The sequence below is a fragment of the Spermophilus citellus genome, assembly GCF_964194105.1.
Source record: "Spermophilus citellus genome assembly, chromosome: 18".
Lineage (NCBI taxonomy): Eukaryota > Metazoa > Chordata > Mammalia > Rodentia > Sciuridae > Spermophilus > Spermophilus citellus.
In genome coordinates this window covers 3,122,290-3,149,805 of record NC_138200.1, presented here as the reverse complement: position 1 = coordinate 3,149,805, position 27,516 = coordinate 3,122,290, and the positions used below count along the sequence as shown (strand labels likewise).

Below are 27,516 nucleotides of genomic sequence, written 5' to 3'. Positions count from 1 at the left end.
GCTGCCACCAGAGAGGCTCAGGGGCGAGCTCCCCGAGGGCGGAGAAGGCAAAGGACACGAAACAGTGGCCACCCGGGACACCAGGACCTGGAAGGCAGGCCAAGTCTGCTGACCTGGAGTTGCTGACAGGGACACAGCAACAGGAGCACAGAGCACGCTTGTGACTTACTCCTGAACAACAGGAGACCCTCATCACCCTGGGACTGTGACATGGAACCCATTGCACCCCACAGGCCCCAACAAAGGCAGTGAGATGCAGTAATGTCGCGAGTTTTGTGCACGGCCACAACAGGCCAGCAGTGTGAAATGGGGTGGTCAGCAGGAGGTGGAGCTGCACCCAGGCCTCATCTGCAGCTGTCCATCCCAGGCCCCTTGCTGGGGAGAGAGCTGGTCACCTTGCTGTGGGGAGAAGGCAGCAAACCTGCAGGGTGTGAGGGTCCTGTGACCACATCCTGCTCACTTTGCTCAGCTCTGCATCCTGGCCCCAATGTGGCCCCAATTCACCCACCTCCTGTCCCTGCTGGGCCCTGGAAGGGGAGGCAGCAGAGGACATGGTGGAAAGTCCCTCCTGAAGACACTGGGCCTCCAGAGCCCAGGCAAGAGGACGGAGCCCTGGGAAGCTGAGGTCATGCACTGAGGAGCCCAGGGTGACCTGCCACGGCCAGCACTAGGGACAGGCAGAGTCCTGGGAGGGAGAGTCCACAAGGGAATAGTCACCTCTGTGTGGTTGTCCCTCCAGGATTCTGTCTGGGCAACATGGTTAGGGACATATTGTTAATAATTCAAGCCCAGGTTGTGACTTTGGCCAAATTGAGGGTTCCTCCCAGGCAGGAGGGGTGGGGACAATGAGGGGACCTGGGACCTTCTGCACTGGGTCCTCTGGAAGCAAAGGAAAAGGACGCTGGACCCTGACGCTCCCACTCTCCTCTGAGACCTGCCTGGACGCCTCCTTGGCCTCAGCCAGATCCGCAAAAGGCTGAAGTGATCACGTTCTGGGGTCTCCAGGGTGGGCGGGTCACCTGGTGAGCAGGGAAGCTCCAGTGCTGGACACAGGGACCCCTGGGGACCAGGCACTGCCCGAGGGTCTCCACCTGACAGGGGACTGAGGTCAGGGTGCCCCTGCTGCAGTCACGGGGACTGGCCAGCAGCAAGTGACCTCCAGACCTTGAGCACTTTCTGATGAAGAAGAATCTTAAATGGGCTTCAGTTTTGTCTTGTTTTGCTTGATCTGGGGGATGTCACTCTAGGGCTTTCGCTGGTTCCTGGTCTTCTATCAGAATTCACAGGCTCTGACCCTGCCCCGTCCACGCCAGCCTCAGGGTGTCCTGGGGGAGCTACTCCAAGGAGGTGGGCCTCCTCCTGAGCTCCGGAGGGGACCTTTCCCAACAGCTCCCATGAGCCTGTGACCTGGCCCTCGGGCACCTGCAGTGAGTGGTTCCTCACCAGGACTCACCCTCGCAGAGCTCCTCACACAGAGACCCCTGGAGCTCAGGGTCGCAGGAGGGAGAGGTCCAGCCCATTCCATGTCCACGCAGTGTCCACAGGGCACCCCACCAGAGCCACAGCAGTGGAGCTGGCAGGGAGCCGAGGTGACAGAGACCTTGAACACGGAAGGGTCAGAGACAGACTGGACTCTAGTCCTGGGGCTGGTGTCCTCGTCAGTGAACTCAGGGAGAATCCACTCCTTGACCAGGACATGAGGCTGAGATGCCTCCTCCTGACCCTGAGCTGGGGAGGGCTCACAGATTCAGATGTCCTCCCATAACAGCAGGGTCCAGGAGCAGCCCTGCTCAGCATGTGTCCACCTGAGCCCACTCCTGCTGCCCCTGATCCTCCGCTGCCCCACCCTGGCCACTCCTGCAGGGAGCAGGCTTCAGAGCAAGCTGAGATCACAGCAGCCCACACTGGACCTGTCCCCAACCTCTGGCCACCTACTCTTTGGCTCTCAGGAGGTACACCCTTGGGGGCTGAGGGGCAGCAGGGAAACAGTGCTCAGCCACAGGAGGTGGACGACCTTCCTGCTCTGGCCAGAATCTCCGCCTCTTCCCAGGGCAGCAGCAAAGAGCACTTGGGGTGTGGGATGGACCTGGGCTAGACGTCCACGTCCCTTCCTGGCTCCCTGATTGCACAGATGTGCCCACTGCTCCTGGAGCTGGGGGTGCCTCTTGGAATAGAGAGAGTGGCTGGGGGGTGAGGGCTGGGGACTCAGGAACCAGCACACACTGCAGGCCACTGGGGTCCCCTCACACAGCCACCAGCACAGGTGCTCAGGGGTGTGCTGATGACAGATGCACCAGGTCCTCCAGGATGGGCCACCAAGCTGACTCCCTCAGTGGACCTGGGGTAGCTGGTCTCCCTGGCACTGTCCTCTGTGCTAACTGTCACTGGTGTTCCATCAAACCCAGGTCCAAAGGGGCCAGGACGGGGTCATAGAGCTAATGGGGTGAATGGTGCAGAGGTGAGGGTCCCCTTCCCCAGGCTGACCTGTGGGGTGTTGAGGACCATGGTGGACACCAGGACCCTGGACTTCTCTTAACTGGCTGCCCACATCCCTGCTCCTCAGGCCCAGGGTTGCTGACCTGCAAAAGGAGATGGTGGATGGGCAATGTGGCAGGATGGGGCATGGATTAGAGGGGACAATGGGGAGGTGGAGGTTGGCCTGGGGGATGTGGGGTAAGTTGTCAGGATCTAGGGGGGAGGGCTGAGCAACCTCAGGCACACCCCTGCCCCATTCTGGTCTTGATGGAGGACCAGGAGAACATGCCCAGGGCCTCGCTCCCCCTTCACCCCACACATCTGCCTTGAAGACCCAGAGCCCAGGGAGGACCCCGGGAAGGACAGGAGGTGACATCTGCAGCCCTCACCTCAGCTGCCACCCTAGTCCTGTGGCCTCCTTCCCCTGTGCAGCCTCACCCTCAGCCGTCCCTTCCCTGCTGTGTGGACCCTGCAGCCAAGGACACACAGGAAGTGATGAGCCAGGTAGAGCTCTGAGGCCCGACAGGAGGGTCCCACCCCACCTGGCACAGTGTGGAGCATTCAGTTTAGGATGAAGAGCATTTTCCTACAAGGACAGCCAGGCTCCAGGGTTGGTGACGCTCACCTCAGCTCTCAGCCATGCTGCTCTGTTGATGGTGGGACAGGCTGGAGCATGGACTCCAGAGCAGATGGGACGGATCGTCCCCCACACCCCAGAACAGAGCATTTCATGTGCAGCACGGGGACCTGGTTCAGGGAGGAGGGCTCGGTCCTTTCAGCTGCTGTGTCAGTCAGCTCTGCGCTACTGCAACAAAACACCAGAGACCACCAACTTAAATAGACCAGAGCTGCTGAGGGAGGGGTTTGCTCCTGCACAGGCTGCGCCATGGTGGGCTGCACTGGAAATCAGCCCTGAGCTCCTTCAGCTGGTCCAGCTCCCAGAGGGCAGGATGCTGGCCTCCACCATGCTGGGCCTCTGGAGCCTGGCACCCACCTGCCCAGTAGCTGATCATGTTTCACCTGGTCTAGGAGTGACCCCCACATTCCCTTCCTGGATCCTCTGAGGACATAATCCTGGGTTGGACTCAGCCTGTGTGGGGCCGACTCAGGTGGGGCCTGGGGCCTGGCCTGGCTGGGCAGCATTCAGGTCAGTCATGAGGGCCTCAGGGTCAGGGCGGACCTCAGCTCTTTACTGAGATGTCCCCAAGGGGCGTGATCTTTGTGAGCCTTGCCCTGGGGAAACCAGAGAAAGGACAGGAGGGGCCGTCCCCATCCGGTGGGTGCGCAGCTCAGGGGACAAGGGGCCAGCAGCAGCCCCTGCTTACCACTTCCGTGCTGTCTGACCTGCAGGGCCTGCACTCTCCTCTCTGGACGCTGGAGTCTTCAGAGCAGGCGGCATGAGGTCCACCCTGCCTGTCCTCCTCTGCCTCGGTCAGTGTTGGAGGGAGGGACACAGGCTGGGTGGGGAGGGTCCCAGGTGCCTGTTCACAGGGAACCCTCAGGTCTTAGTCTCATATGGTACCCAATGGCTGCTGTGACCACAAGGGACAATAATTCTCCCCAACACTGAGATGCCAGCTCCTCACGGGGACCTCTCTTCCAGGGCTGAGTCTGCAACAGAGCCTCCGGGGGTCTTCAGGTGAGGGCCCTGCAGCTTCCCACGTCCTGCCCAGGCTCAGCCCCTGGGGTCTCAGGAGAGAAGAGAGCAGCCTGGGCGGAGGGTGGTGACAAGGTAGGGCAGTGGGACCTGGGGTAGGTACAGGTCAGGACCCAGCCTCTGGTTTTCTTGCAGGGACCCTCCCTAAGCCCATTCTGTGGGCGGAACCAGGCCCTGTCATTCCCCGTGGAAGGTCAGTGACCCTCTGGTGTCAGGGATCACAGGACGCCACGTGGAACTGTCTCAGTAAGGAAAAACCCTGGAGCCCCACTTGCAGAAGACCCTTACAAGGTCCAGGGAACAGGGCCATGTTCCCCATCCCCACCATGACTGCGCAGGATGCAGGAGGGTATCAATGCTACTATCAGAGCCCTGCTGGCTCCTCCCAGCACAGTGAACGCCTAGAGCTGGTGGTGACAGGTGAGTGGACACTCAGGGGTCCCAGCCCCTTGCTCTGCCTCAGGAAAGCGGTCTGCCCCCAGGTGTCCCTCTCACAGCCCATTAATGGGGGAGGAGGGAGCCATGAACACCTGCCTCCTTCTCTCCTAGGATTCTACAGCAAACCCAGGCTCTCAGCCCTGCCCAGCCCTGTGGTGACCTCAGGAGGGAATGTGACCCTCCAGTGTGGCTCATGGAAGGAATTTGACGGCTTTATTTTGGTGAAGGAAGGAGAACACCACCTCACCTGGACCCTGGACTCACAGCAAAAACCCAGTGGGCAGTTCCAGGCCCACTTCCCCGTGGGGCCTCTTAACCCCACCGACAGATGGACATTCACATGTTATGGCTATTTCAGGAGCAGACCCCAGGTGTGGTCAGAACCCAGTGACCCACTGGACCTCCTGGTCTCAGGTAAGGAATTCCCATCCTTCACTCCAATATTTGGTGAGGCTGCGACCTTGTGGGCAGAGACTCAGGGTATGAGAGGGTGACCTGCAGGTAGGACGGGGAGGCAGGGGGTTGGCAGGATCCAGCCCTCAGCCCAGATACCTCTTCCCTCCAGGGGTGTGCAGGAAGGCCTCCCTTCTGACCCAGCAGGGCACTGTCCTGCCCCTAGAGAGAAGCTGGCCCTCAGTGTCACACTGACATTGGCTATGACCAATTTGCTGTGTCCAAGAGGGGACACAGGACCTCCCCCAGCGCCCTGCCCAGCAGCCCCAGGCTGGGCTCTCTCAGGCCGACTTCCTGCTGGGCCCTGTGAGCAGCTCCCACGGGGGTCGGTACAGGTGCTACGGTGGACACAGCCTCTCCTCTGAGTGGTCAGCCCACAATGACCCCCTTAACGTTGTGGTCACAGGAGAGGATCCCAGAGGGTGCAGTCAGGGACCCAGCCTCTGCACAGCCCTGTTGGGGAGCCCCAGGAGGTGATGGCCAGGGTGATGTGGGGTCTCAGGAGGGAGAGAGACAGGGAGGGGCAGAGAGGACAGAGACAGGGGGACACAGGGACAGGAAGAATCAGAGACAATGAGACAGACAGAGAGCACAGGGTCCTCAGAGAGAGGCCCTGGGGAGGTCTCAGCTAAGAACAGGCTGGGGCCACCCTCACCCTCCTTCCTCTCTCCAGGACAGCTCCCTGTCACACCCTCCCTCTCAGTGCAGCCGGGTCCCACAGTGTCCTCAGGGGAGAACGTGACCCTGCTGTGTCAGTCACAGATCAAGATGGACACTTTCCTCCTGTGCAAGGAGGGGGCAGCTGATCCCCCCCTGCGTCTGAGAGCAGAGTACCGAGCCCCATGGTACCAGGCAGAGTTCTCCATGAGAGCTGTGACCCCAGCCCTCGGGGGGACCTACAGGTGCTATGGCTCTCACAGCTCATCCCCCTACCTGCTGTCATGGCCCAGTGCCCCCCTGGACCTGGTCATCTCATGGGAGTGACCCCTGACCCCATCCTCTTTGAGCTCAAGGATTCCCCCAGGGCCCTGCCCAGGACAGCTCTGGGTGGAATGGGAGGGAGGGGCCCTAGGGAGGGTCGGCCAGTGGGACTCACCCCTCAGAGAGGAGGGGCCAACGGGGTCCTCCAGCCTGTGCACCCACCCACCACTGGAATCAGGAAGGTGCAGGTGGGCACAGGAGGGTGCTGGGGAGGCCAGGCAGGTGTAGGAGGATGGGCAGAGACAGTCCCCAGGGGCAGCCTGCACCCCTCACCCTCCTGTTCTCCTCATTCCCAGGACCCTCTGGGGGAACCAGCCCCCCACCCTTAGGACCCAAGTCAACAGCTGGTGAGTCTCACGGGCCTCTGTGCAGACAGTGTCCTGCATTCTTGGGCCACCAAGAATCACTCTGAGCTACAAAGTCCAATTACAAACTCAGCTCAGCTGTGTCCAGGGCACTGCAGAGAATGGTCAGGATCTCAGGCCCTGGGGCTGAGGGCTGGGAGGCATGAGGGGGAGGTCCAGGCAGAGGTGACTCTGGGCCCAGCCTGGGGAGGAGCAGCCAGCTGAAGTGGGGGGCAGGCAGCCCAGCCCTCACCTCCCACCCACCCCAGGAGGCCCTGAGGACCAGCCCCCCACCCCCACGGACCCAGGACCCCAGAGTGGTGAGTGAGGGGCTCTGGTGGGAGGTGGGTCCAGGGCAGGGCTGAGCTGAGGGGGAGCAGCCCCCTCTGGAGATGCTGACGGGGACCAGCCCCTCCCCTCTGGGCCTCAGTTTCTCCCAGGGCAGAGGAGAGGCCTGGCCCTGACCTTCAGGTGCCTCTCAGGCTGACCTTGGCTGTGCCCTGCTGGGAGAGGGGCCTCCAGGGAAGCCTCCAGGACCTGAGTCTGCAGGGCCCTGTCCCCTCTGTGCAGTGACAGTGACACTGAGCAGGGGAGGGCTCAGGGCCATCGGGGGGTCAGGCTCTTTTCCTCCAGCTCAGGGCTGAGCTCTGGGGGAGAGAAGGAGACTGGGAGTCAGACCCCCCAGTTCAGGCCCCGCTCTGCTGCTTCCTGCTGGGTGACTGGGCAGGGGACCCCCCTCTGAGCCTCAGTTTCCTCATCTGTCCTGGGGAGTGGGTGGCAGTGCCATGATGCCTGAGTGACAGGGCTGGAGGTGACGGGTGGAAAGACCAGCAGGGCTGGCACACAGTAGGTGCTCAGGTAAGCACCGTGGCTCCTCGTCCACACCCGTGCCCAGGACTGGGAAGGAGTCTGAAGATTCTGGTGGGGGTCTCGGTTCCCCTCCTCCTGCTGCCCCTCTTCCTCCTCCTGGGACATCAGTGTCGGGGACCATGCAGGAAGGCAGGTGAGTGGGGAGGGGAGACGTGGTGGCGTCCCAGGGAATCAGCAAGTTGTGCTCAGGGCACACAGGATGGGAAGTCCTGGTTGTCACCCCGACCAGCAGGACCACCCAGGTGACCCAGCAAGAGCCCGTGTGGGCCTCACAGGTCTGCCTTCTTCTCGTCACACAGGGCTCAGCACTGCTGTCACCTCCCCAGAGGCCACCCAAGGCCACCAGGTGACCTGTCGTCTCCTCCGCCCTCCTCTCTGCCCGCTGCCCTCTTCTCTCCTCCCAGCTGATTGTGCTGATGGACTCGGGTCGGCCTCCTGCCCTGAGGCCTGGGCGCTGGCCTCTCTCCTCTGCCTCCTCCCCCTGCTGAGCTGGCTGCACCTGCTCCTGAGGAGGACGTGGACCTGGCCACAGCCCTGCCCTGCACTGGCCCCCTCCCAGCCACACAGATGGCCGACTCCTGGGGGTTTGCTGTTGGCAAGGCTCTATTGGGGGCTTGTACAGCAGCAGCAAACACAGTCTGGTGTTCAGACACAGGACAGCCCCGGGACAGACAGACGGGGCAGAGGCAGACAGGTGTGGGGAGACCAGGCAGGGCAACGGCTATGAACCCAGGATAGAGCCAGGTGGGGCGGGGGCCATGGGCAGGAGCAGGAGGGTTAACTGGACAGTCAAGGAGGGTTCCCTGGGGAGGACCTGGACAGAGCCCTCACCACAGGGACAGGCCTGAGAGCATCTCAGGAAGAGGGTCCTGCCAAGGGAGGAGCAGTGTGAGGCCAGTGGGCACAGGCTGACCTGTCCAGCAGGCACGAGTCCTGGTGTTGCAGGTGATGCATGAGGAGCAGGTGTGATGGTGGCAGGACAGAGGTGGGCAGGGCTCAGTCCTGCAGGTGCCTCTGCTCTGGCAGAGCCTGAGAAGCCCCTGGAAGTTCTGCTGGGCATGGAGAGCTGACTGCTGGCTGCAGGTCCCTCCAGCTCCCTGTGGGAGGTGAGGGGCACAGCCAGAGGGGACTCAGGAATCGCCTGCCTCTGTCCCCTGCATAGAGCCCTGTGGATGAAGACGCCTAGGCTGTCACCTGTGCCCAGAATCAGGGCCATTGTGGAGTGTCCACTTATCCCCTGAGTCAGGGCCATTCCTGGTCATGAAGGACACATCAGAGGGAGAGGACAGCCTGAAGGGTGTCATGTGGGTCCTGTCCCATCTAGGCCCCAGCTCCCCAGGCACCACCCTCACCTGTCACCACTCTGTCCTCACTCCAGGTGGCTGCATCTGGTGTCCCCCAGGATGTGACCTACGCCCAGCTGAATTACCTCAAGCTCATGCAGGGGACAGCCACTCCTCCTTCCTCCCAGGGACAGGAGCGTCCAGCTGAGTCCAGTGTCTACACCACCCTGGCCTTCCACTAGCCCAGGACACCACTCAGATCCCACGCTGCAAGGACAGGGACACGGGGACCCCAGCAGGCACTAGACAGCCCATGGACATGCAGCTGGGTGTCACGGCCAGCCTGGGGCCTGACATGCATGGCCAGCAGCATCTGAGACCTGCTGGACGTCACCTGATTCCCAGTCACAATAACTGGTCCCCAACCATGTGCCACGTTGGGCCATTTTATTCTCCTAGTCACCAACAGGCAAGGGGAGGAGTCACAAGGCAAGTGAGCAGATGTGTGACGGGAAAGTGCATCCAGCTGGTGACGCACAGAAATGAAGTGACTTTGATCAAAGGAAACTTACAATAAAGTTCAAAATGTGCTGGGGTGACCCTGGGGGTCCATGTCACCTGGCTTCCTGCTGATTTTCACATCTGGCTGGGACCCCTCTGTCCAGCAGCATGACCTGGGCTGAGTGGCAGCCTGCAGGGGTCCCCTGCCCACCTCAGGAAAGGTCAGTGGAAAGGGGAACAGCAGACCTGGAGCCACCCAGGAGCCCAGTGGGAGCAGAGCCTGGGGACCCAGAGACAGAGGAACAGAGGGAGGGACGGGGGGGTGCAGGGGGTGGGCGAGGGGCATGGACACCCAGGGGCATGGAGACATGGAGGGGACAGACAGACGGCAGGGCGACCTCACTCCCCCAGCTCCCAGGGGGGAGGGGGAGTCCCCAGCTCACACCTCCTTGTCCTCAGGGTCCACAGAGAACCCCCCTCCAGATGCTCCTGCGGGGGCTCTGGTTCCCACTGCCCTGTCCTCCTCCTCCTCCTACTCCTCCTCCCTCTCTTCCTCCCCTCCTCCTCCTCCCTCTCTTCCTCCTCCTCCCCTCCTCTTCCTCCACCTCCTCCCTCTCTCTAATGCCCTCCTTCTTCCTTCTCCTCCTCTTTTCTTCTTCCCCTCCTTCCCTCCTTCTCTCCTCTTCCTCCTCCTCCTTCTTCCCCTCCCTCCTCCATTGCCTCCTTTCCCTTATTCTCTGTCCCTCCTCCTTCCCTCCTCCCCCTGTCCTCCTCCTCCCCTTAACTTCCCTCCCCCTCCCCTTCTCTCCCCCTCCCCTTCCCTCGCCCTCCCGTCCCCCTCCCCCTCCCCCTCCCCTCCCCCCCTCCCCTCCTCCCCCTGCAGGGTGGTGCATCCCCTTGTGATCATCCCTCCTCCCCCCTCCTCCTTTCCCTTCCCCTTCACTGACTCACTCTCCCTCTACCTTCTCACACTCCTCATGGTTTTTCTGAGGCTGCTTTTGGGGCTCTATTTCTATGGGCATGAATTCAAGTGCATAAAATCATCCAAACGTGAATTCTCCCTTTCCCTAGCAAATGTAGGGACCCTACAAGAAAACCTCAAAGTTGGAGTCCTTAGAACACAAGGCCATACCTCCCTGTGTCCTAACCTCCCAGGCTTATTTCTCTTGATGGACCACATTCACACTTAGCAGGAATCATTTCAAAAAGCAGATATGAAAGTATGTTCTAAGTCTGTTTGACTCTTATATTTTCCTTGGTTCAGTCTTGGTCTCAGCTCAGGATCAAGAAACTCTCTTCCCCTGTCCCAGGCCCCAGCCTCCTTCTTGGTGGCCGGCCTGTTACACCTCTTAGTCTCCAGAATGAGCATACGCAGACTCTTCTTAAGACTGAAGTCAAGAATTGCAGCACTTGTTATGGTTTAGATGTGACTTGTCCCCAGAAGCTCACGTAGGAGACAATGCAAGAGCTTTCAGAGGGACATGATCAGGGGAGGAGTCCTGTGGCACCTGGTAACTTGATCCAGGCTTAATGCCCTGATTGGTGACTGGGCAATAACTGTGGGCAGGTTGGCACAGCTGGAGGAGGGGTCCCTGGGGCTGTCCTGGGGGTTTCTGTCTGGTCCCTGGTGGGCAGACGCTGTGTCTGCTGCTCTGTTGCTGCATCCTGAGCTGCTTTCCTGCCCCAGGCCCTTCTGCCATGATGCCCTCCCCCTCTGGGGCCCAGAGCAGTGGGGTTGGCCACTGGGAACTGAGGCCTGGGACTGTTGAGAGCCACAGCCCAAGTGGCCCCAGCAAACTTCCAGCTGCCAGCTGATTGGCTCCTCTGCGGTGATGCTCATTGGGCTGTTTCCCCGCCCTTTCAGACCCCGGAGCTGCTCATTGGGGGACTCCTTTGTCTCCGCCCACGTGACCCAGCCAATCGGCCTCCAAACAGGAGGAGGGGGCGGGGTTGAGAGGCTTGTGGGAAGCCCTTGGTGGCAGTTGGGCTCTGAGGGGATTCCTGAAGAGCTGTGTGGTGTGGTGTGTGTGTTCTAAAAATAAAGTTCCTTTCTGCTTGAGAAGTGGCTTGTGAATTGTGCCCAGCCAGACTGCGGCATTGGACACTGTGAGCCAAATAAACCTCTCCTCCTCTAATTGTTCATGTCAGGTCTTTGTCACAGTGATGCAAAAGGTGACTTAAACAGCCACCTTAAAAACAGAGAAACAGAGAGGGAGGAAGAGAGGGAGAGGGAGAAAGAGAGAGGGATGGAGCTAGGGGGAGAGAGACAGAGTGAGGGAAAGAGGGAGGGAGAGAGAGGGAGGGAGGGGGAGAGGGAGAGAGAGAGGGAGAGAGAGGGAGGGAGAGAGAGAGGGACGGAGCTAGGGGGAGAGAGAGAGGGAGGGGGAGAGGGAGAGAGAGAGGGATGGAGAGGGAGGGAGAGAGAGAGGGTGAGAGAGAGGAAAGGGGGGAGAGAGGGAGAGAGAGAGAGGGAGGGAGAGAGATAGAGTTAGGGAAAGAGGGAGGGAGGGAGAGGGAGGGAGGGGGAGAGAGAGAGTGAGGGAGAGAGAAGGAGAGAGTGAGGGAGAGAGAGGGAGGGAGGGGAGAGAGAGGGAGAGAAGGAGAGGGAGAGGGAGAGGAAGAGAGGGAGAGAGGGAGAGAGAGAGAGGGTGAGAGAGAGGAAAGGGGGGAGAGAGGGAGAGAGAGGGAGGGGGAGAGAGAGGAAAGGGGGGAGAGAGGGAGAGAGAGGGAGGGGGAAAGAGAGGGGGAGGGAGGGAGGGAGAGGGAAATGCTCTTCTTTTGACCCCTAAGAATTTCATAGAAAATTTCCATAACCGCAAGTTTTCTATTTGGTCTTTGTTAACACTGGAGGTGTCTCTGGTGTGTGTAGTCAAGGACTGGTCAATAGAATATTAGGGATGGAAATATTTTGCATTTATCTCACCACAAATAATGAGAGATTAAAATATTTAATAGTAATGTGTTAGAGTGATTTTCCTTATAATTCATTTATGGGTAAATGGCCATCTTCACGTGGGGAAGCACACACCACTGGTGAGCACCTGCTATGACACACACACATCATGTGAACAGGTGAGCGAGTGACAGGTTCACAGGACGGGGTGTGAACAGTCACGAAAGCTGCTGTTTTGTTTTGCGTAAGTGTGCAGGACAAGGATTCATTTCATTTCTTTTTACTGGTGATGTTTTTGTGGGATTTCTGTAGTGAGGAGTGGACAGGCCAGTAAGAGCAAGGGCTCACAGCCCTTGGGGGAGGCCTTGCTTTGCCTGTCCTTGATGAGAGGTCCACCTTGGGCCTACCCTCCCCGAGGTAGGAGGCTGAGCAGGTGCTGTGTGTCCTGAATGTATGACCTCTTGGGAGTTTCCCTAAGAACTCCCCAGGTCTTTCAGATAAGGAGCCCCTAATGCAATATGGCAGCAGGGAAATGGCCAGTGGGCGGATAACAAGTGGTTTTGAAAATTCTCTAATTGGTCCTCCCATCTTCCGCACTTGTGGACAGTTCATGATCCCCATGAATCTTAAGCAAGGCGGACATGCGTGCGCCGTAGGTGATGACCTGACCTTTACTATGATTGGCCCCAGGAGCTTCCTGGTTGAAGATAACTGACTCTCACTTTCTCTATAAGATAGCAGCAGCTTGCAATAAAGTGCTTCATCTTTGTCACTGCTGTCTGTGGGTGTGCATTTTAATCTCCGACCACGAACCTTGGCTGTCATGACCCAGCTCACAGAGACAGAGCAAAGCCAGAGACAGAGGGAGGCCTCGGCTGCTGGGACATTTCTGACCTGTGCTCACAGGCGCTGAGTGTCCCCTGACCTGGGCCTCACTGTCAATCTAGGGGACAGTGCTACAGACTGACTGGGTCCCACCAGCTCCACAAAGAGCCACTGTCTGTCCTGGGAAAGACGTTAGACCCTGAAAGCTGGGTGTCCTCGTGCTCAGTGTGGGAACCGCACTCCTGCTGAGCCTCTAAGGGAGCATTTGCCAAAGTCCAAACAGGACATTAACACCTTGAGGGTGTCCCAGTGTAGATAAAGACTAGACCAAGGAGGAGCAGGCCAGAGTGGAAGGGACAGTCCCCAAGTGCCCTGAGCAGAGCCCTGGTCTCACCTTGATGGCGGTGCAGACCTGAGCTGTGTCAGGGCCTCGGGGATCCCAGGGCAGGAAGGAAGCCCAGGGCTCAGCCTGGTTGAGGTTCAGGGACAACCCCCGTTTGCTTACCAGGTTCCAGAAGCCCCTGCTGCATGGTAACAGTGAGCTCAAGCTCTTGCAAACCTGCGTGGGCTGTGGAGTCCGTGTGTGTAATATCCACCAGTGCCGTGTAGGAAGGCACCACAGTGGGGTTCATTTGACATGTTCATAGTGCACACAGCAGTCTGCCCTATGTCAGTCCCCAGGGCTCCCTCCTCCCCCACCCCCCTCCCCTGCCTTCCTTCACTCTACTGGTCGGTCTTCTTTCTACTAAGTTACCTTTAGTTGGTGCGTTTCTCTTACATATGAATTGATATGCATCCAGGTCTGTTCACACTGCACACAGCATGACCCGGTCCACTTCCCTCCCCAGGTCCTCCCTGTTGCCCTCCCTCCTTCCTGACCCTTGGTCCCCAATTCTGCTCGACTGGTCTCCCTCTATTTTTGTGAGATCTCTTTTTTATTCCTTTTTTATCTTTAGCATATCTAGCAAATGCTGTAATATCATTCTTCTTTATGGCTGAGTAGAACTCCACTGTGTATCAATCGTATTTTCTTTGTTCATGTATCTGTTGACAGGCACCTGGGCTGGTTCCATAATTTGGCTATAAACATTGATGTGGCTGAATCACTACACTATGCTGATTTAAGTTCTATTGGATAAACACCAAGAAGTGGGGTCACTGGGTCATATGTGGCTCTATTCCTAGTCTTTTGAGGAATCTCCATAGTGTTCTCCAAAGTAGTTGTGCTATTTTGCAGTCCCACCAACAGGGTATGCGTGTTCTTTCTCCCCATATTCTTGCCTCTATTCATTGTTATTTGTATTCTTGATGATCATGTGATTTTGCTTTGTATCTCCCTGATTGTTAGAGTTGTGGAACCTTTTTTCCTATGATTGTTGGCCACTCACATTTCTTGTTTTGAGAAATGCCTCTTTAGGTCATTTGGCCGTTTATTGAGTAGGTTGTTAGTTTTTTAGGTGTTACGCTTTTTAGTTCTTTATATATCCTTGTTATTAATTCCTTATTGGAAGAGAAGCTGGCAAATTCCTTGTCACATTATGTTTACCAGATCTAGAAGTTTCTGGTGAAGTTTTCAGTTCCTTTAAGCATCAGTCATCAAAGATATTTGAACTTATTCTGTCCTATTTGTATCCCTAGAATGTCCTTGTCTTGCCTGATTGCTCTGGCTACACTCTCAAGAACGATCCTGGATAGGAGTGGTGAGAATGGAGATCCTTGTCATGTTTCTGACTCTGGAGGCAATGCTCAGTATGACGTGGGCTTTGGATTTCTCACATAGGGATTTCATGATGCTAAGGTGAGTTCCTTCTGTCCCTAGTTTCATCAGAGTTTTGTTTTGTTTGTTTGGTTGGTTGTTATTTGCAGTGCTGGAGATTCAACCTGGGGCCTACACATGCTAGCCATCGTTAAACCACTGAGCCAGTGAATGTGTGCTGGATTCTGTCCCCAGGGTTTTCTGCATCTATTGAGATGATCATGTGATTGTTGTCTTTGGTTTTACTTATGTGATGAATTATGTTGATTGACTGGTGGGTACTGAACCAAGCTTGTATCCTGGGTTGAGTCTAACTTGATCATCGTATGCAGCCTTTATAAGGGGTTTTGAATATGGTTTGCTATTATTTTATTACCAAGTTTTGCATCTATGTTCATCGTGGAAATTGGTCTACAGTTTTATTTTCTTCGTGTGTCTTTATCTGGTTTTGTGATCCGGGTAATATTGGCGTCATAGAGTAAGTTTGGTAGGGCTGCCCCCTTCACTATTTTACAGAACAATTGGAGGAACTTTGCATTGGTTTTTCTTTGAAGGTCTGGGAGCGGAGAATACATCTGGTCCTGGGCTTTTCCTTCTGGGAATGTTTTTTGTTACTCCTTCCCATGATATTGGCCTTTTTAGGTTTTCTATAGCCGTCGGTTCCTATTTGGTAGGTCCAATGTGTCTAGGAATATGTCTGTATGTTCTATTTCCTGCAATTTATTAGAATATAAGTTTTCAAAATAACCCTGAATGATCCTCTGGATTTCAGCTGTGTTTGTGCTGATGTGTCCTCGTCCACCTTTGGGCTTGCCCTCTGGTTATATTGGTCAGTCTGGCAAAGGGTTGGTCAACCACGTTTATCTTTATGAAGACTGACCCTTTGTTTCATAGATACTGTGAATTTGTTTATTTCTCTATTTCATTATTTTTTTGTTCAGACCTTATTATTTCCTGTCTCATTCTGATTCTGAGGCTCACAGCCTTCAGGTTGCACTTGGTTCTCGAGGCGTGTCTTTGTCAGGGCCTTGATGGACACCAGGACCTGGACACGGGGAGCCGTCACCCAGCCCCACCCAGTGGGACAGCAGCTGGTCTCTGCCCTTCACACTGTATCTGCTGAGGGTTTGCTTGTTGTTGAGGCAGGACTCTTGTGCTGCCCAGACTGGCCTCCTGGACTCAAGACATCCCTGGGCTCCTGAGCCTCGGAGTAGCTGGGACCTCAGGAGCCCAAAGCCTCACTAGGCCCCACAGGGCTTTGAAGGGGGAGCTTCTCCCTCTCTGTGCTGCACACGTACTCCTCTGAGATAATGGACTGTGGGAGGAGTCGGCCACTGGGCACCAGGAGCAGCAGGTTTGGTGGGAGGTGTAGTGCCCTCCACCCCTGTCACAAGGGCCCCACCCAGGACCATGCCTACTCCTGTGGCCACCTGCAGAGGACTCATCCCTCCAGGCAAAGGGACCCCCGAGCACTGAGCAGAGTTGGACTTCCCCGGCATTCATGAAAGACACAGGGGAACACAGCACCATGAAGCACCTGGGGTAGGAAGACAGATCCTCCAGAGCTGACAGAGACAAATGTGCACCCTGGTCTCTGAGCGGTTATCTAACTGAATCTCTCAAAGTCGACACAGTAAGTCAGCAACAAGAACGCAATAATATCATCAGCTAGAAGAGGATGCTTTACTCATTTCAATTATAGTAGGAGACGGAGGAGATGGATGGAAACAGTGAACCCTTAAAAGGTATTACAGAGACCAGCCCAGCACAGGGGCAAAGGGCTTTAACTCCAGTGACTCTGGAGGCCAAGGCAGGAGGATGGCAAGTTCAAGGCCACCTGGGGAACTTAGGAACCTCATGACTCAACATAAAAACTAAAAAGGACTGGACAGGATGTAGCTCATGGGACAGGCCTGCAGAGCACCCCCAGGGCCTGGGTCCACCTTCAGGGCCGCAAAGGAATCAGAACAAACAAACAAAAGATATGAAAGGAATGAGAGGACATGAAGGTCAAGAAGGCAGAGGCACTTGAACAGGGACGTGCTCCCAGGTTATGGGAAAGGAAGGACCTGGGACAGTGAACGCCCAGGATGCAAAGCAGGTCAAGTCCCCCACCTCTGCTAACCTGGACACCTTGTGGGACACGTCAGGAGCAGAAGCATAGAGCACCCAGGGACCCATTCATGCTCCATAGGAGCACCCTCATCACCTTGGGCTGAGGCAGGGAATCCATTGATCCCACAGACCAAGAGAGGTGCTGAGACATATTGAAATGTCTCCTTGCACGTAAGTGGCCATGTGGAGCCTGCAGTGTGCACACAGGGGAAGGCAGCAGGAGGGGGAGCGGGGCCTTGCAGGGCTGGGGTTGCACCCAGGTCTCCTCTACAGCTGCCCACCCCCGGCCCGTCCTGGGGTGAGGAGCTGGTCACCTTGCTGTGGGGAGGAGGCAGCAAACCTGCAGGGTGTGAAGGTCCTGTGACCACATCCTGCTCATTGCTCAGCTCCTGCATCCTGGCCCCAATGTGGCCCCAATTCACCCACCTCCTGTCCCTGCTGGGCCCTGGAAGGGGAGGCAGCAGAGGACATGGTGGAAAGTCCCTCCTGAAGACATTGGGCCTCCAGAGCCCAGGCTGGAGGGGGGAGCCCTGGGAAGCTGAGGTCATGCACTGAGGAGCCCAGGGTGACCTGCCACGGCCAGCACTAGGGACAGGCAGAGTCCTGGGAGAGAGTCCACATGGGTTACCTCTGTGTGGTTGTGTCACAAGTGCTCCATCTAAGCACCTGATCTAGGGACACACGAGGATCCTCCCAGGCGCAGATTGTGGTTTTGGCAAAACACGAGGGTTTCTCCCAGGTAGGAGGTGTGGGGACAATGAGGGGACCTGGGACCCTCTGCACTGGGTCCTCTGGAAGCAAAGGAAAAGGATGCTGGACCCTGACTCTCCCACTCTCCTCTGAGACCTGCCTGGACACCTCCTTGGCCTCAGCCAGATCCGCAAAAGGCCGAGGTGATCACGTTCTGGGGTCTCCAGGGTGGGCGGGTCACCTGGTGAGCAGGGAAGCTCCAGTGCTGGACACAGGGACCCCTGGGGACCAGGCACTGCCTGAGGGTCTCCACCTGACAGGGGACTGAGGTCAGGGTGCCCCTGCTGCAGTCACAGGGACTGGCCAGCAGCAAGTGACCTCCAGACATTGAGCACTTTCTGATGAAGAAGAATCTTAAATGGGCTTCAGTTTTGTCTTGTTTTGCTTGATCTGGGGGATGTCACTCTAGGGCTTTCGCTGGTTCCTGGTCTTCTATCAGAATTCACAGGCTCTGACCCTGCCCCGTCCACGCCAGCCTCAGGGTGTCCTGGGGGAGCTACTCCAAGGAGGTGGGCCTCCTCCTGAGCTCCGGAGGGGACTTTCCCAACAGCTCCCATGAGCCTGTGACCTGGCCCTCGGGCACCTGCAGTGAGTGGTTCCTCACCAGGACTCACCCTCGCAGAGCTCCTCACACAGAGACCCCTGGAGCTCAGAGTCGCAGGTGGGAGAGGTCCAGCCCATTCCATGTCCACGCAGTGTCCACAGGGCACCCCACCAGAGCCACAGCAGTGGAGCTGGCAGGGAGCCGAGGTGACAGAGACCTTGAACATGGAACGGTCAGAGACAGACTGGACTCTAGTCCTGGGGCTGGTGTCCTCGTCAGTGAACTCAGGGAGAATCCACTCCTTGACCAGGACGTGAGGCTGAGACGCCTCCTCCTGACCCTGAGCTGGGGAGGGCTCACAGATTCAGATGTCCTCCCATAACAGCAGGGTCCAGGAGCAGCCCTGCTCAGCATGTGTCCACCTGAGCCCACTCCTGCTGCCCCTGATCCTCCGCTGCCCCACCCTGGCCACTCCTGCAGGGAGCAGGCTTCAGAGCAAGCTGAGATCACAGCAGCCCACACTGGACCTGTCCCCAACCTCTGGCCACCTACTCTTTGGCTCTCAGGAGGTACACCCTTGGGGGCTGAGGGGCAGCAAGGGAAACAGTGCTCAGCCACAGGAGGTGGACGACCTTTCTGCTCTGGCCAGAATCTCCACCTCTTCCTAGGGCAACAGCAAAGAGCACTTGGGGTGTGGGATGGACCTGGGCTAGACGTCCATGTCCCTTCCTGGCTCCCTGATTGCACAGATGTGCCCAATGCTCCTGAAGCTGGGGGTGCATCTTGGAATAGAGAGAGTGGCTGGGGGGTGAGGGCTGGGGACTCAGAAGCCAGCACACGCTGCAGGCCACTGGGGTCCCCTCACACAGCCACCAGCACAGGTGCTCAGGGGTGAGCTGATGACAGACACACCAGGTCCTCCAGGATGGGCCACCAAGCTGACTCCCTCAGTGGACCTGGGGTAGCTGGTCTCCCTGGCACTGTCCTCTGTGCTAACTGTCACTGGTGTTCCATCAAACCCAGGTCCAAAGGGGCCAGGACGGGGTCATAGAGCTAATGGGGTGAATGGTGCAGACGTGAGGGTCCCCTTCCCCAGGCTGACCTGTGGGGTGTTGAGGACCATGGTGGACACCAGGACCCTGGACTTCTCTTAACTGGCTGCCCACCTCCCTGCTCCTCAGGCCCAGGGTTGCTGACCTGCAAAAGGAGATGGTCGATGGGCAATGCAGCAGGATGGGGCATGGATTAGAGGGGACAATGGGGAGGTGAAGGTTGGCCTGGGGGATGGTGGGGTAAGTTGTCAGAATCTAGGGGGGAGGGCTGAGCAACCTCAGGCACACCCCTGCCCCATTCTTGTCTTGATGGAGGACCAGGAGAACATGCTCAGGGCCTCGCTCCCCCTTCACCCCACACATCTGCCTTGAAGACCCAGAGCCCAGGGAGGACCCCGTGAAGGACAGGAGGTGACATCTGCAGCCCTCACCTCAGCTGCCACCCTAGTCCTGTGGCCTCCTTCCCCTGTGCAGCCTCACCCTCAGCCGTCCGCTCCCTGCTGTGCGGACCCTGCAGCCAAGGACACACAGGAAGTGATGAGCCAGGTAGCGCTCCGAGGCCCCACAGGAGGGTCCCTCCCCACCTGGCACAGTGTGGAGCATTCAGTTTAGGCTGAAGAGCATTTTCCTACAAGGACAGCCAGGCTCCAGGGGTGGTGACGCCCACCTCAGCTCTCAGCCATGCTGCTCTGTTAAGGGTGGGACAGGCTGGAACATGGACTCCAGAGCAGATGGGATGGCTCGTCCCCCACATCCCAGAACAGAGCATTTCACATGCACCATGGGGACCTGGTGCAGGGAGGAGTGCTCCCTCCTTTCAGCTGCTGTGTCAATCAGCTCTGCGCTACTGCAACAAAACACCAGAGACCACCAACTTAAATAGACCAGAGCTGCTGAGGGAGGGGTTTGCTCCTGCACAGGCTGTGCCATGGTGGGCTGCACTGGAAATCCAGCCCTGAGCTCCTTCAGCTGGTCCAGCTCCCAGAGGGCAGGATGCAGGCCTCCACCATGCTGGGCCTCTGGAGCCTGGCACCCACCTGCCCAGTAGCTGGTCATGTTTTACCTGGTCTAGGAGTGACCCCCACATTCCCTTCCTGGATTCTCTGAGGACATTATCCTGTGTTGGAGTCAGGCTGTGTGGGCCGACTCTGGTGGGGCCTGGGCCCTGGCCTGGCTGGGGGCATCTGAACTATAGAAGGACCTCAGTGTCAGGGGACCTCAGATCTGTGCTCAGATGTCTCCAAGGAACCAAATCCCCTCAGCCCTGCCTTTAGGAAACCAGAGACAGGACAAGAGGGGCCGTCCCCTTCCAGTGGGTGTGCAGCTCTGGGTACTAGGGGCCAGAAGCAGCCCCTGCTTACCACTTCCGTGCTGTCTGACCTGCAGGGCCTGCACTCTCCTCTCTGGACGCTGGAGTCTTCAGAGCAGGCGGCATGAGGTCCACCCTGCCTGTCCTCCTCTGCCTCGGTCAGTGTTGGTGGAGGGAGGGACACAGGCTGGGTGGGGAGGGTCCCAGGTGCCTGTTCACAGGGAACTCTCAGGTCTTAGTCTCATATGGTACCTAATGGCTGCTGTGACTACAAGGATCAATAATCCTCCCCAACACTGAGATGCCAGCTCCTCACTGGGACCTCTCTTCCAGGGCTGAGTCTGCAACAGAGCCCCCGGGGGTCTTCAGGTGAGGGCCCTGCAGCCTCCCACGTCCTGCCCAGGCTCAGCCCCTGGGGTCTCGGGAGAGAAGGGAGCAGCCTGGGCCGAGGGTGGTGACAAGGTAGGGCAGTGGGACCTGGGGTAGGGACAGGCCAGGACCCAGCCTCTGGTTTTCTTGCAGGGACCCTCCCTAAGCCCAACCTGTGGGCAGAACCAGGCCCTGTCATTCCCCGTGGAAGTTCAGTGACCCTCTGGTGTCAGGGAACACTGTACGCCCAAGAGTACTGTCTCATATTGGAACGGACCAGGAGCCCCACATGCAGAAGACCCTTACAGGGTCCAGGGAACAGGGCCATGTTCCGCATCCCCACCATGACTGCGCAGGATGCAGGAGGGTATCAATGCTACTATCAGAGCCCTCCTGGCTTCCCACAGCACAGTGAACGCCTAGAGCTGGTGGTGACAGGTGAGTGGACACTCAGGGGTCCCGGCCCCGGCTCTGCCTAAGGAAAGGGGTCTGCCCCCAGGTGTCCCTCTCACAGCCCATTAATGGTGGAGGAGGGAGCCATGAACACCTGCCTCCTTCTCTCCTAGGATTCCACAGCAAACCCAGGCTCTCAGCCCTGCCCAGCCCTGTGGTGACCTCAGGAGGGAATGTGACCCTCCAGTGTGGCTCTTGGAAGAAATTTGACGGCTTTATTTTGGTGAAGGAAGGAGAAGACCACCTCACCTGGACCCTGGACTCACAGCAAAAACCCAGTGGGCAGTTCCAGGCCCAGTTCCCCGTGGGGCCTGTTAACCCCACTGACAGGTGGACATTCACATGTTACGGCTATTTCAGGAGCAAACCCCAGGTGTGGTCAGAACCCAGTGACCCCCTGGACCTCCTGGTCTCAGGTAAGAAATTCCCATCCTTCACTCCAATATTTGGTGAGGCTGTGACCTTGTGGGCAGAGACTCAGGGTGATAGAGGGTGACCTGCAGGCAGGACGGGGAGAGGCAGGGGGTTGGCAGGATCCAGCCCTCAGCCCAGGCTCCTCTTCCTCTAGGGGTGTCCAGGAAGCCCTCCCTCCTGACCCAGCAGGCCCCTGTCCTGCCCCTGGAGAGAACCTGACCCTCCAGTGTCACACTGACATTGGCTATGACCAATTTGCTCTGTCCAAGGAGGGGGCACAGGACCTCCCCCAGCACACTGCCCAGCAGCCCCAGGCTGGGCTCTCTCAGGCCGACTTCCTGCTGGGCCCTGTGAGCAGCTCCCACGGGGGTCGGTACAGGTGCTACGGTGGACACAGCCTCTCCTCTGAGTGGTCAGCCCCCAGTGACCCCCTTAACGTTGTGGTCACAGGAGAGGATCCCAGAGGGTGCAGTCAGGGACCCAGCCTCTGCACAGCCCTGTTGGGGAGCCCCAGGAGGTGATGGCCAGGGTGAGGTGGGGTCTCAGGAGGGAGAGAGACAGGGAGGGACAGAGAGGACAGGGACAGGGAACACAGGGACAGGAAGAATCAGAGACAATGAGACAGACAGAGAGCACAGGGTCCTCAGAGAGAGGCCCTGGGGAGGTCTCAGCTCAGAACAAGCTGGGGCCACCCTCACCCTCCTTCCTCTCTCTAGGACAGCTCCCTGTCACACCCTCCCTCTCAGTGCATCCTGGTCCCACAGTGTCCTCAGGGGATACCGTCACCCTGCTGTGTCAGTCACTTATCAAGATGGACACTTTCCTCCTGTGCAAGGAGGGGGCAGCTGATCCCCCCCTGCGTCTGAGAGCAGAGTACCGAGCCCCATGGTTCCAGGCAGAGTTCTCCATGAGAGCTGTGACCCCAGCCCTCGGGGGGACCTACAGGTGCTATGGCTCTCACAGCTCATCCCCCTACTTGCTGTCACAGCCCAGTGCCCCCCTGGACTTGGTGGTCTCAGGTGAGCGACCCTGACCCCATCCTCTGTGAGCTCAAGGATTCCCTCAGGGCCCTGCCCAGGACAGCTCTGGGTGGGATGGGAGGGAGGGGCCCTAGGGAGGGTCGGACAGCGGGACTCACCCCTCAGAGAGGAGGGGCCAACGGGGTCCTCCAGCCTGTGCACCCACCCACCACTGGAATCAGGAAGGTGCAGGTGGGCACAGGAGGGTCCTGGGGAGGCCAGGCAGGTGTAGGAGGAGGGCAGAGACAGTCCCCAGGGGCAGCCTGCACCCCTCACCCTCCTGTTCTCCTCATTCCCAGGACCCTCTGGGGGACCCAGCTCACAACCCTCAGGACCCACATCACGAGCTGGTGAGTCTCAGGGGCCTCTGTGCAGACAGTGTCCTGCATTCTTGGGCCACCAAGAATCACTCTGAGCTACAAAGTCCAGTTACCAACTCAGCTCAGCTGTGTCCAGGGCACTGCAGAGAATGGTCAGGATCTCAGGCCCTGGGGCTGAGGGCGGGGAGGCATGAGGGGGAGGTCCAGGCAGAGGTGACCCTGGGCCCAGCCTGGGGAGGAGCAGCCGGCTGAAGTGGGGGGCAGGCAGCCCAGCCCTCACCTCCCACCCACCCCAGGAGGCCCTGAGGACCAGCCCCTCACCCCCACGGACCCAGGACCCCAGAGTGGTGAGTGAGGGGCTCTGGTGGGAGGTGGGTCCAGGGCAGGGCTGAGCTGAGGGGGAGCAGCCCCCTCTGGAGATGCTGACGGGGACCAGCCCCTCCCCTCTGGGCCTCAGTTTCTCCCAGGGCAGAGGAGAGGCCTGGCCCTGACCTTCAGGTGCCTCTCAGGCTGACCTTGGCTGTGCCCTGCTGGGAGAGGGGCCTCCAGGGAAGCCTCCAGGACCTGAGTCTGCAGGGCTCTGTCCCCTCTGTGCAGTGACAGTGACACTGAGCAGGGGAGGGCTCAGGGCCATCGGGGGTCAGGCTCTTTCCCTCCAGCTCAGGGCTGAGCTCTGGGGAGAGAAGGAGACTGGGAGTCAGACCCCCCAGTTCAGGCCCCGCTCTGCTGCTTCCTGCTGGGTGACTGGCAGGGGACCCGCTCTGAGCCTCAGTTTCCTCATCTGTCCTGGGGAGTGGGTGGCAGTGCCATGATGCCTGAGTGACAGGGCTGGAGGTGACGGGTGGAAAGACCAGCAGGGCTGGCACACAGTAGGTGCTCAGGTAAGCACCGTGGCTCCTCGTCCACACCCGTGCCCAGGACTGGGAAGGAGTCTGAAGATTCTGGTGGGGGTCTCGGTTCCCCTCCTCCTGCTGCCCCTCTTCGTCCTCCTGGGACACCAGTGTCGGGGACCATGCAGGAAGGCAGGTGAGTGGGGAGGGGAGACGTGGTGGAGTCCCAGGGAATCAGCAAGTTGTGCTCAGGGCACACAGGATGGGAAGCCCTGGTTGTCACCCTGAGCAGCAGGACCACCCAGGTGACCCAGCAAGAGCCCGTGTGGGCCTCACAGGTCTGCCTTCTTCTCGTCACACAGGGCTCAGCACTGCTGTCCCCTCCCCAGAGGCCACCCAAGGCCACCAGGTGACCCATCCTTCCTCCACCCTCCTCTCTCCTCCCAGCTGATTGTGCTGATGGGCTCTGGTCTGCCTCCTGCCCTGAGGCCTGGGCGCTGGCCTCTCTCCTCTGCCTCCTCCCCCTGCTGAGCTCCCTGCACCTGCTCCTGGGGAGGAGGTGGACCTGGCCACAGCCCTGCCCTGCACTGGCCCCCTCCCAGCCACACAGATGGCCGACTCCTGGGGGTTTGCTGTTGGCAAGGCTCTATTGGGGGCTTGGGGACAGCAGCAGCAAACACAGTCTGGTGCTCAGACACAGGACAGCCCCGGGACAGACAGACGGGCCAGAGGCAGACAGGTGTGGGGAGACCAGGCAGGGCGACGGCTGTGAACCCAGGATAGAGCCAGGTGGGGCGGGGGCCATGGGCAGGAGCAGGAGGGTTAACTGGACAGTCAAGGAGGGTTCCCTGGGGAGGACCCTGGACAGAGCCCTAACCACAGGGACAGGCCTGAGAGCATCTCAGGAAGAGGGTCCTGCCAAGGGAGCAGCAGTGTGAGGCCAGTGGGCACAGGCTGACCTGTCCAGCAGGCCCGAGTCCAGGTGGCTGCAGGTGATGAATGGGGAGCAGCTGTGACAGGTGGCAGGACAGAGGTGGGCAGGGCTCAGTCCTGCAGGTGCCTCTGCTCTGGCAGAGCCTGAGAAGGCCCTGGAAGTTCTGCTGGGCATGGAGAGCTGACTGCTGGCTGCAGGTCCCCCCAGCTCCTTGTGGGAGGTGAGGGGCTAAGCCAGAGTGGACTCAGGAATCGCCTGCCTCTGTCCCCTGCATAGAGCCCTGTGGATGAAGACGCCTAGGCTGTCACCTGTGCCCAGAATCAGGGCCATCGTGGAGTGTCCACTTATCCCCTGAGTCAGGGCCATTCCTGGTCATGAAGGACACATCAGAGGGAGAGGACAGCCTGAAGGGTGTCATGTGGGTCCTGTCCCATCTAGGCCCCAGCTCCCCAGACACCAGCCTAACCTGTCACCACCCTGTCCTCACTCCAGGTGGCTGCATCTGGTGTCCCCCAGGGTGTGACCTACGCCCAGCTGAATTACCTCAAGCTCATGCAGGGGACAGCCACTCCTCCTTCCTCCCAGGGACAGGAGCGTCCAGCTGAGTCCAGTGTCTACACCACCCTGGCCTTCCACTAGCCCGGGACACCACTCAGATCCCACGCTGCAAGGACAGGGACACGGGGACCCCAGCAGGCACTAGACAGCCCATGGACATGCAGCTGGGTGTCACGGCCAGCCTGGGGCCTGACATGCATGGCCAGCAGCATCTGAGACCTGCTGGACGTCACCTGATTCCCAGTCACAATAACTGGTCCCCAACCATGTGCCACGTTTGGCCATTTTATTCTCCTAGTCACCAACAGGCAAGGGGAGGAGTCACAAGGCACGTGAGCAAATGTGTGATGGGAAAGTGCATCCAGCTGGTGACGCACAGAAATGAAGTGACTTTGATCAAAGGAAACTTACAATAAAGTTCAAAATGTGCTGGGGTGACCCTGGGGGTCCATGTCACCTGGCTTCCTGCTGATTTTCACATCTGGCTGGGACCCCTCTGTCCAGCAGCATGACCTGGGCTGAGTGGCAGCCTGCAGGGGTCCCCTGCCCACCTCAGGAAAGGTCTGTGGAAAGGGGAGCAGCAGACCTGGAGCCACCCAGGAGCCCAGTGGGAGCAGAGCCTGGGGACCTAGAGACACAGGAACAGAGGGAGGGACAGGGGGGTGCAGGGGTGGGTGAGGGGCATGGACACCCAGGGGCATGGAGACATGGAGGGGAAAGACAGATGGCAGGGCAACCTCACTCCCCCAGCTCCCGGGGTCGGGGGAGTCCCCAGCTCACACCTCCTTGTCCTCAGGGTCCACGGAGAACCCCCCTCCAGGTGCTCCTGCCGGGGCTCTGGTTCCCACTGCCCTGTCCTCCTCCTCCTCCTCCTCCTCCTCCTCCTCCCCTCCTCCTCCTCCTCGTCCTCCTCTCCTCCTCCTCTTCCTCTTCTTCCTCTCCTCCTCCTCCTCCTCATGTTCCTCCCCATTTCCTTCTTTTCTCCCTCCTCTCCCTTCTCCGTCCTCCTCCTCTTCCTCCTCCTGCTTCTCCTCTTCCCCTTTCTCCTCCTCCTCTTCTTCCTCTTTTCCTCTGAGTCTTCACCTTCTCCTCCTCTCCGTCTCCCCTGTCCATCCTTCCTTCTCCTCCTCTTCCTCTATTTTGCTCCTTCTTCCTGTTCTCCACTTCCTCATTCATTTTACCCTCCCCCTCCTCCTCCTCTTCTTCTCCTACTCATCCTTTTTTTAGGTCTCTCCTCCTTCCTTCCCTTCCTCCTTCTAACCTCCCTTCCCCTCCTCCATTTTCTCCTCTTTCACATCTTCTCCTTGTTCCCTCCCCTCCAGGTCCCTCTCCTCCCCTTATCTCCCTCCTCCTTTTCCAACTCTTCCCTCCTCCTCTTCTCTCTCCTACTCCTTCCTCCACTCCTCCTCCTCCACCTCCTCTCTAGTGCCCTCCTCCTTCCTTCTCCTTCTCTTTTCTTCTTCCCCTCCTTCCCTCCTTCTCCTCTCTTCCTTCTCCCTCTCCTCCTCTTCCTCCTCCTCCTCCTTCCTCCCCTCCTCCCTTACCTCCTTTCCCTTATTCTCCAGTCCCTCCTCCTTCCCACCTTCCCCCTGTCCTCCTCCCTTTAACTCCCCTCCCCCTCCCCCTTCCCTTCCTGTCCCTCTCCCTCCTCCTCCTCCTCCTCCTCCTCCTCCTCCTCCCTACCATTTCTGTGGAGTATAATTATTATTCATCTTCCCCTTCTTCTTTACCTTCTCTTGACTTACTGACGGTTCCCTTTGTTTTCTAAATTTTCTACTGGTCTTTCTGATACTATTTTTTACTTACTATGTCCGTGAATTAAGTACCTAAAATAACCCAAACTTAAATTTTTCATTTACTAACAAATAAATGATCCTACAAGAAAACCTCAAAGTTGGAGTCCTTAGAACACAAGGCCATACCTCCCTGTGTCCTAACCTCCCAGGCTTATTTCTCTTGATGGACCACATTCACACTTAGCAGGAATCATTTCAAAAAGCAGATATGAAAGTATGTTCTAAGTCTGTTTGACTCTTATATTTTCCTTGGTTCAGTCTTGATCTCGGCCCAGGATCAAGAAACTCTCTTCCCGTGTCCCAGGCCCCAGCCTCCTTCTTGGTGGCCGGCCTGTTACACCTCTTAGTCTCCAGAATGAGCATACGCAGACTCTTCTTAAGACTGAAGTCAAGAATTCCAGCACTTGTTATGGTTTAGATGTGACTTGTCCCCAGAAGCTCACGTAGGAGACAATGCAAGAGCTTTCAGAGGGACATGATCAGGGGAGGAGTCCTGTGGCACCTGGTAACTTGATCCAGGCTTAATGCCCTGATTGGTGACTGGGCAATAACTGTGGGCAGGTTGGCACAGCTGGAG

General features: G+C 58.2%; 1 protein-coding gene and 1 long non-coding RNA gene across 2 annotated transcripts in view; both read left to right on the top strand.

Annotated features, from left to right (window-relative positions):
- The window catches only part of LOC308637323 (leukocyte immunoglobulin-like receptor subfamily B member 5), a gene marked incomplete at its 3' end in the record, with an annotated part of 32,540 nt that extends 7,316 nt beyond the window's left edge, over positions 1 to 25,224 (top strand). The window contains 14 exon segments of the mRNA XM_081273635.1: positions 4,682 to 4,984; positions 5,697 to 6,003; positions 6,301 to 6,351; positions 13,229 to 13,325; positions 20,924 to 21,053; positions 21,182 to 21,484; positions 21,637 to 21,678; positions 21,681 to 21,981; positions 22,017 to 22,501; positions 22,801 to 22,851; positions 23,118 to 23,168; positions 23,740 to 23,847; positions 24,014 to 24,060; positions 25,078 to 25,224. Of these exon segments, the coding sequence (XP_081129761.1) occupies positions 4,682 to 4,984; positions 5,697 to 6,003; positions 6,301 to 6,351; positions 13,229 to 13,325; positions 20,924 to 21,053; positions 21,182 to 21,484; positions 21,637 to 21,678; positions 21,681 to 21,981; positions 22,017 to 22,501; positions 22,801 to 22,851; positions 23,118 to 23,168; positions 23,740 to 23,847; positions 24,014 to 24,060; positions 25,078 to 25,224 (2,423 nt within the window).
- Positions 6,513 to 8,934, top strand: LOC308637607. The gene is made up of 3 exons (XR_014019640.1): positions 6,513 to 7,351; positions 7,518 to 7,564; positions 8,597 to 8,934. It is a non-coding gene; the product is annotated as an uncharacterized lncRNA (long non-coding RNA).
- Positions 25,225 to 27,516: the final 2,292 nt, after the last annotated feature.